Genomic DNA, 9,056 nt, shown 5'->3' with positions numbered 1-9,056 from the left:
ACACAACATTTCTGAGGTCAGATATCGTTTTCCACCATTGTAAAATTTTGCGGGTTGCCATCTCATATGGAATAGGTCCTCCAGATATTCTGCGAAACTTGTTCACAGTGAACAACTGATGTGTAGACGAACCCTGAATTAACACCATAATCATATCTGTGAGCAACATGGCTGATTCAGTGTCAATCTCACCTGCTGTAATGTTTTGCCACTGCTCTGGAGTCAGTTGGCTGAGATAATGAGGAAATGTGTCCGAGATAATAAAGAAGCAATCGCTTCTCAATTTTGGCCATTTTGATGTGTTTTGAAACATCATAAATTTCTTCTTGAATTTAGAGCTGTGTGTGCCTGTGTGTGTGTTTCTCTGTGTGTAAATACAGTATTCCATGAGGTTCTATGATGTCATAAAATGTCACCACCCCACGGTGACTGACATCACTGACAATTTGTTTGCTATCATCATCATCCTGTAAGTTTGATTATATTCATTTAATTGAGGTGAACTATGCTTTATATTTATATTGTAGTCGCTCTGCATGAAGTAGAAGTAGATGTTTCTTAAGAAGAGTTCAGTGTTATGAGAGTTAAATTCCAATAAGTAGTACTGTCAAACTGTTTCACTGTTTCATCTATCCCAACACCTACCTACATTCTTCCGAACTCACTCTCTCACCTCTTCCACATCACTTGCCGCTGTTGTGTCCATTCACAGTCCAGCCAGGGTTCAGTCAAAAAACATGAATGGAAGGAGCAATGATGGATAGCTTAGACACTTCTCTATCGGCTGAAACGGCTGTCAATCACATCCAGCCAATCCTTAGTGTAGAGTGAAACGAGATCATGCAGGTTATGGAGGTGTGTCCCGCTGGAGCAGACGATGACACAGTATGTAGTATCCACAGATGACATCATCAAATTCCATGACACATGACCACTACACGATCTCCTTGAAGACCATCAGCTAGACTGATAAGCTCCAGAGCTGGCTTCATGCAAGGCTTTATAAATCCAAAGGTAGTGTTCAATATCTGGACTCTGGAGTTAGAGGGAGTAATTACAGGTAGGGTTGGGAATAAAAGGAGGAGAAGCTAAGTGGTGAAACTGCAGAGTGGTCAATACAGGGAGGGAACCTAACTCAAAAATGGTTAAATTATTTACAGAAGGGGGTTGGGTAGAGATAAGTGTATATAGAGGAGGGTTACTAAGATGTTTGAGGCAGTTGCTGGAGCGATAGGTTTGGAGTATGACATACTCTTCAATCTTTTTCAGCCCAAGGACCGCTATGACGAAAGACAAACAGAACAGGGACCCCTACATGCAATTAACATTTTTTTGTGTCACATTTTAAGCCTGGCCTATAATATAACTTAATTTGTATTCACCTTTTATTTCACTTTATTAATCTATATACTGGATTATTAGCCTATATGCGTTTATGATTGATAAAACGTTCATGAATAATTATTCTAATTATTAATTATAAGTCATTGTTGTTGTTGATGAGGCTTTCTTCTTAATAAAAGAGGCTGTGTCTGAATTTTTTTGCTGTCTAGCTCACTAGAGAATTTCAAAATTATCAAAATTATCAGCGATATAACACCAAAAGACTATCCCGTAATAGCCTGAATAAGCTCATTTAACTGGTGTTTGAACAATACGTAGATATTGATGTATGGTGAAGTAGTTCAGTGCCAAAAAGTATGTAACCTGAAGTGAAGAAGAACATAGGCTTGACTGAATAATCACAGTAGTTACTTTAATTCTTGTAATAGTATTGGCAATTTAACCAAGTCATCAAATATGGATTAACTCTTTTTACTGAACCAATGCCAATTACCAATTGTTTTGTTTGCATTATTTACTGTTTTATTTTGTAGTATTTTCTGTTGATTCCAATTTAGCTTTATTTCCTGCCCTAGTGTTTCCTGTCTGTCTCTTGTTACTCACTTGTTTCCACCTGTGTTATTGTCCTCACCTGTTTCCCAGTCATTAGCCCCGTGTATATAATCTGCGTCTTTCGTTTCCACGTCTCTTGATCCTCTGGGCCTCTGATATTTATCTCTTCATTCTGGTCCCTATTCTGGTATTTGTCCCATTGTCCTTCCTCTCTTTTTTTGTCCTTGTCTTCTGTTACCAGGCCATAGAAACTGGAATCTGAATTTTCAAAGCTTCACATATCAAAATTCAGTTTGAAAATGTTTACTGTGGTTTTTCTTCATTGTTTCTCAGACCTTTCATCTCTTTTGCCTATGAGCACCACATCCTTCCTGGCCAAAGCGAGAGTTCAGTATCTTCTGGTTTCATTTCCTCTTGCTTGGTTTCGTTTGCTACTTGACCTGAATTTAACCTAACGATTAAAAAAAGACAAAAGGGGGGGGGAAAGGGGGGTAAATTAAGAATGGCGATTTTGAATATGGTTTGAATGTGGATTTGGTCAACGTACCACTCTGCATAGACATAAAAAAAATATATAATTTATAATAATATTTGCCACGCCTGCGCAGAGACGACATCTCTGCTCGGCGAATCAGGAGGCGGAATCCCTCATGAATATTCATGACTTGGCCTTCCGTCAACGCCATGACGTCCCAGTGGAGACTATCAACTCAACTATTATCTTCAAAGACTCTTTCCAAGTGTTACCTTCGCGGATATGGAATTAAGTGGAGCTGTGAGGAGGTTTCAGATGGACGCGTCTCTCATGCATCAGCTGTTGGTCGTAGTTTGCCTTATTGTTTTTGTCTACACTGTGGCTGTATTGATGAGCAAACGCAGGCAGGCGTCCCGGTGTGTTGAAAGTTTCGCAGGACCACCAAAACACTGGCTGCTCGGACATGTGCTCGAGGTAATACAAGCATGAAACAAAATGCATTTATGAGTAATATGAGTAGTAAACATGATAATTTAGGCATGTGTTGTATTATAATGTCAAATGTCAAATCAAGCCCTGCAGTGGTATTTCATTATCAAGTCAACTTCTTTTCTATTGCCCAATATCACATACAATGTTATACAAGGGCTTTACTGGTCCACGACATCAGGAAATCATGTCATTTCTCTTGCAGTTTAAACAAGATGGGACTGATTTTGACGTTCTTGTAAATATGGGAAAGAACTTTCCATATGCCTTTACGCTGTGGTTTGGTCCTTTTGTTTCATTCCTGAACCTTCACCATCCAGATTATGTGAAAACCATGCTCACATCAACAGGTGTGTGTGTGTGTGTGTGTGTGTGTGTGTGTGTGTGTGTGTGTGTGTACTGTTGTGTTATTGTATGATTAATATGCTTTAAACTTCATGTTTTTCCTATCAAAGAGCACTTTATGACTGATTTGTTGTTCTCTTCAGAGCCAAAAGATGATGTTGCATACAGGTTTATTTCATCATGGATTGGTAAGATTACACTCCTTATTTAATGAATATTGTATGTACTGTACATTATTTAATACTCTGCAATACCTATGATTTGTTTACCACGCCCCCATACACATTCTGTGTACTTTTCTCTGTAGGAGATGGTTTACTGGTGTCTAAAGGGGAGAAATGGTTTCGTCACAGAAGGCTGCTAACTCCAGGTTTCCACTATGATGTCCTGAAACCTTATGTCAAACTGATGGCAGAGTCAGTTGAAACTATGTTGGTATGTTAAATTGGGCGAGTCAGTTTGAATATTATAATGTCTGAATATACAACAATAATAATTTTGGCATGCCAAAGCAGCAGCAGTTCCTGTATAGTGGAAATATTTTTTCCCCCTTGTTCATCTCAAGTTAAATTAAGGCATTCTTAGATCTTCAGTGTGAGACCTATGATTACTAACTCTCTTAGTCAATCAGTATCTGATAACTTGCACTGTTTCCAAATATATTTTAATTTCAAAACAGGAATTTTGCCACACTGGACCTTTAATTCCTAATATAAAACAATTAAATTAAATGAATGATATTGCCTCAAAGTTGGTCAAGCTAAGAAAGTTGTATCAGTTGTGTGTAGCTCTCACTCACATCTCTTATCTCAATGCTCACAGGACAAGTGGGAAGATTTAGCAAAAACCAATGAGTCCTTTGAATTGTTTGAACATGTGAGCCTCATGACGCTGGACAGCATCATGAAATGTGCCTTCAGCTACAACAGCAACTGTCAGAATGAGGGGTCAGTCAGTCTTATGGAACTTCCACCATTGTCAACAGTTTTTTGTCTAATCCGTTTGAATTCCATGCATGTTTTCATTTCAGGGGAACAAATGCATACATCAAGGCCGTGTATGAGCTCAGTGATATGATTAACAAACGGTTCAGGACCTTTCCGTACCACAATGACATCATTTTCTATCTTAGCCCACATGGATTCAGATATAGAAAAGCACGTAGAGTGGCTCACAGTCATACAGGTAAGCTTGGGATGCCTCAATTTGAAGTACACATTATACCAACCCAATACATGTTTGAGATTAAACACACTGGTGTATCATTGTGCAGTAAGTGTTTCTATGGCTCTTTTTAAGAGGAAGTCATAAGAAAAAGGAAAGAGGCACTGAAGAAAGAGAAGGAGCTCGGACACGTACAGAGCAAGAGATACTTGGACTTTCTGGACATTCTCCTCTGTGCAAAGGTATGTTTTGCAAAAACATACCTTTGCATGTTTTTGCTGTAAAGTAGACATTATATAATGTGCAAATGAAATGACAAAATGTGCAAAAGGAAGCATCCATGCAGAAACTACTCCCTACCCAACATATGAATGCCTGTTAATACAAAGGGAACCTCTCACCTTTTGTCCTCTCATCATGCACTCTGATATGTTGGCCTAATTGTTTGTTGTTCATTCGAGTGTTCTAGTGATTGAAGTCGGCCTAACATGGAAACATTCTGTAGATGATACACAGTGAGGCAAACAGTTATACAAAGTACAAAGGTCCTCTCAGATCTGCCTTAGCCAATTCATAAACCACACCAGCCAAAAACCCATTGTTGTAACATTCCTCACTGATCTTTCATATTCCCATTCTTAACCTCAACTCTAGGACGAGCAGCAGCAGGGTTTGTCAGATGAAGATCTACGAGCAGAAGTGGACACCTTCATGTTCGAGGGCCATGACACCACAGCCAGTGGCATCTCTTTCGCCTTCTATGGTTTGGCCTGCCACCCAGAACACCAGAAGATCTGCCGGGATGAGATCCTTCAGGCTCTGGATGGCAAGGACACCATGGAGTGGTGAGCCTTTGTGTTTTAACCCTTTTGTTATCAAGGACACTGTTTATGATTGTGATTGACAACACTGATACACTGTCTGCCTCTTATTCTAGGGGGGATCTCAGCAAAATTCCCTACACCACAATGTGTATAAAGGAATCTCTCCGTCTTTACCCTCCTGTACCAGGAATATCCCGAAAAACAACCAAACCCATGACCTTTTTTGATGGAAGGACTGTGCCTGAAGGTCATTGGCGTATTTGTGTCTAATTAGAAACAGATCAATTGAATAAGTCGTAGTTACAACGGCTGGATTTATAGGACATTCCTATCTAACGTTTGATACGAAAGATTTCTCTCGGCAATCCATTTTTAATTTTCAAGTGTTACTGTGGCTTTGCAGTAATGTAGCATAGTAAAATTGTTTCTGTTTGAAAGGACATACACATATTTCATATACTGATATATGTATGGTAAACATAATTTACAAGCCTTAACACGATGTGATCATTTTTACAGGAAGTCTTGTTGGAACAAGTGTGTTTGGGATTCACAGGAACGAAACTGTCTGGGAGAACCCGCATGTAAGTGAACATTTACTGGGTTAGAGTGAAACAAGTGAAAATGGGAGGAGTATGAGCATATACTATTCTCATAAAACAACACAGTATATATAGATACATATACTGTATAAATATGAGAGAGAGGGAGAGAAATAATGTACTGCATTGTGTCATACGTATACAGAAGGTATAGATGACAACAATAGGACTTTATTCTTTATAGGCCATCCAGAAAACTATTCCTTTTTATTATGCCTCATGCCTGTGTTCTTGATCTGATTGGGGCTGGAAAAACCCAGTCCCAACTGAATGGGGTTAGATCCAGCCACCTACTATGAGAACAAACCAACCATTGCAGCACATCTCAGATTTGGCATATCTGAGGACGACATTTGACTTGTGCATGAGGCTGTCATCTTGTTTGGTGTAATGAAAGGATAGACCGGACGATATTGTGAAACAGTTCAACTGCACTGATGCTTGTTTTTTTCTCTCATGTTTTCTCAAAGGTCTTTGACCCACTCCGATTCTTGCCAGAGAACACTTTCAACAGATCACCACATGCTTTTGTGCCTTTTTCCGCAGGCCCCAGGTTTGTTTACACTTGACACCATGTAACTCATCCACTATTTCAGCAAACTAGACAAGGTAACTTTATCCTGAATTGTGCGCACATTTAGCCTGGCAACTTCCTGTAGGAAAATTTGCATTTGTTGAACATAAAATGACTTCGAGGCATATAAATGTTTGACTGTGCAAGTTCACCAGTTCATGCTGCAGTTCTGTTCATTTATTCATTTCAACTTTATTTATATAACGGCAAAATCACAGAAAAAGAAGTTAAAGCAGCCCAACGTTCCCCCATGAACAAGCACTTGGCAAAAAAATAAAATTTGGGAAACCTCAGGCAGAACTGGGCTGTAGTCGGGCGGCCATCTGCCTTGACCGGTTGGGTTACATATTGTGCAAATGGAAATGGAAAAGTGCTTTTGTTCTGCTATACAAAGAAACTAAAGTCCTCAAAACTGCCAAACTGTGGCACTCCTGAGCAACCACCAGGATAAGAGCCATTACTCCCAGCCAGCTTCTTTAGACACAGACACATATAGCATAACATAAACATCAGCATAAACTGGATTTTTGCACTAAAGTTGAAGTTTATTGGATTATTTGATAATTTAACCCCTTCAGTATATATAAACATTGGCATTGTGTTGCGTTTCGAAAGAGTAGTTGGTTCCTCAGTTTGTAGTGAAAAAGCAATTTCCCTTTTGTACGATGGGCTGTGCACGGCTTGTGACTAACACCGCTCCTGCTAAACAATCAGCAGGCAAGAGCGGTGAGAGTTCACATTTTCCCCTGTTAAACATACCCAACATCCGATTGCAGAGCTGGAAAGTGGAAATGCTGCCCTCAGGTAGCCTGAACAGGTTTTCCTGTCGAGCAGCATTTGACAACTGTGTGAGTTTGTTTCTGTGCAATGCTTGCTCATTAGTTTCTCCTCACAGCACAAAACCTTGTCCACATTATATTTCCCCCCTGAGGTATGACTCAAACCAGACTCGACTGCAATTACTAGTTATATTTTTGACGAAGAAAGAGCAAAGCTGGAGCGGTCAGATTTGATGCAGAAAGCCAATGTATTGAGAAGTCATTTCCGCTATACATCAACAGATTAAGCAGCAAAGCATAGGTCACTGTTAGAGCTTGCATTGTTTATAATGGAGAAGAAATCGGTGATGAAGTATTGGATCAGCTCTCAATGACAATTGTTCGCCCTTGAGGGCTTGGTATGGACAATTGCTGTGTCAGCCTGTAAAGCCCAACATGTGATGACCCACCCATGTTGTAAGAGTGCAGTGGAGGTCATACATTGTCAGAGTGATTAACATACATTGTTCATGGTGAGAAACTGCCTACCAGATTCTTATCTGGTGTGGGCAGCTGATAAGAGATGTCACAGTTCACCTCTGATTGGAACTAGGTGAACTAAAATACAAACTACAAACTAACAGACATCATCCACTAGCTCTTTCTGAGTAACAGCCATTGTTGCTTGTTGTTGTGTTTCCCATGATCTCGCTCTCTGAGTCAAACTTGTCAATCACAACTCATATTTAAGAAGCCTAATTTGATCTCTGACAGAATCTATATTTCTCCACCATCAGCATTAATACATGCAAAGAAGATTATCATCAGCCATTCTGATGTTCCAATATTCACTACAACTGTTTTTCTCTTTCAGGAACTGCATTGGTCAGAACTTTGCCATGAATGAGATGAAAATAGTCATAGCCCAGACACTGAAGAAATATGAGCTGATGGAAGACCCGACTAGGAAACCCAAACTTATTCCTAAACTGGTGCTTCGCTCTCTCAATGGAATCCACATCAAGATCAAACCTGTGGCCCCCCATTTGTAAGGGGAAATGACTAAATCACAGACAGTAAAGAAAAATGCATAATTCAATAATAACACATGCAAGTCTTAATGTAATATCCAAAATGGGTGTATGTTTATACTGATACAGAAGCAGACAATAGATAATGCAGTATAGAATATAGTTTTATTGGAATCTTGATAAGGATGATATCTGACTTTGAAAATTAAGATTTGGTGATTTGTTTTTGCCGATGAGCTCTTCATTCTGCATGCCTTCATTGGCCTTTAATTTAAAATTTCAAGCTTGCAACAGTTCAAATCTTTAAGCACACTTTAGCATGCACAGTGTGCTTGCCACTTGTTCAGTAGTATCAAGGTTCAAGCCTTGTACGCCTTTAAACAAGACCTAACAGTGCTTAAGTTTACTGCCACCATGGGAAGAGTTTACAAGTTTAGCATAAACTCTTCACAGAGTGCAGCAGTAAAGTAGATGTAAGGTCACTAGAGTCAATCAATACTGAGAAGGTGCTGCTGTCTGCTTGAATGCATATTGGGCCAGCTCAGGGTAGCGGTGTAAAACTTGGATCCTTTTACATCTTTACTTAAATATTAACCAATTTCACTGACACACTGTGAGTCTCATTGAGGTGTATTGCATAAACTCGGTTGAAACAGGCTCAAAGTCGTCCTTCGAAGTCTGGTTTGTGTATGTAATATGTTATGTTGTGTAATATGAATGTCTTTAAAGATGTAAACATGCAGTTTGTGCCCTTTAGATCACTTTTGTAAGCCAACTTTATATAAAAGCAACTGACCTTGATTTCATCTTGTAAAAACATGTGATGTGGGAAATTAAGAGTACAGCCCTTTGCTATGCAGCCAGATTAAATCTCTGCTGTTAACCCAGTACAGATTTA

General features: G+C 39.4%; 1 protein-coding gene across 2 annotated transcripts; it reads left to right on the top strand.

Moving 5' to 3' along the window:
* Positions 1-2,601: 2,601 nt before the first annotated feature.
* LOC143002503 (cytochrome P450 4B1-like) lies at positions 2,602-9,043 on the top strand. Of its 2 annotated transcripts, none has more exons than XM_076152636.1 (12): positions 2,602-2,845; positions 3,066-3,210; positions 3,349-3,393; positions 3,513-3,640; positions 4,028-4,152; positions 4,338-4,390; positions 4,505-4,611; positions 5,024-5,214; positions 5,307-5,440; positions 5,713-5,777; positions 6,266-6,348; positions 8,002-9,043. In XM_076152636.1, exons 1-12 carry the CDS (start codon positions 2,654-2,656, stop codon positions 8,177-8,179), a joined length of 1,446 nt encoding a protein of 481 aa, XP_076008751.1. In that variant the 5' UTR covers positions 2,602-2,653; the 3' UTR covers positions 8,180-9,043. The 2 variants fall into 2 exon arrangements, with proteins under 2 accessions (XP_076008751.1, XP_076008750.1); XM_076152635.1 differs by having other exon boundaries at positions 2,603-2,845; positions 4,236-4,390.
* The last annotated feature ends 13 nt before the right edge of the window (positions 9,044-9,056 follow it).

This window comes from Genypterus blacodes, unplaced genomic scaffold (genome assembly GCF_046128005.1).
Source record: "Genypterus blacodes isolate CSIRO-AG114 ecotype Tasmania unplaced genomic scaffold, CSIRO-AGI_Gbla_v1 ptg000057l_1, whole genome shotgun sequence".
In the NCBI taxonomy this organism is placed as follows: Eukaryota; Metazoa; Chordata; class Actinopteri; order Ophidiiformes; family Ophidiidae; genus Genypterus; species Genypterus blacodes.
Note: the sequence above shows the minus strand (reverse complement) of the source record. Positions and strands in the feature narration are given on the sequence as shown.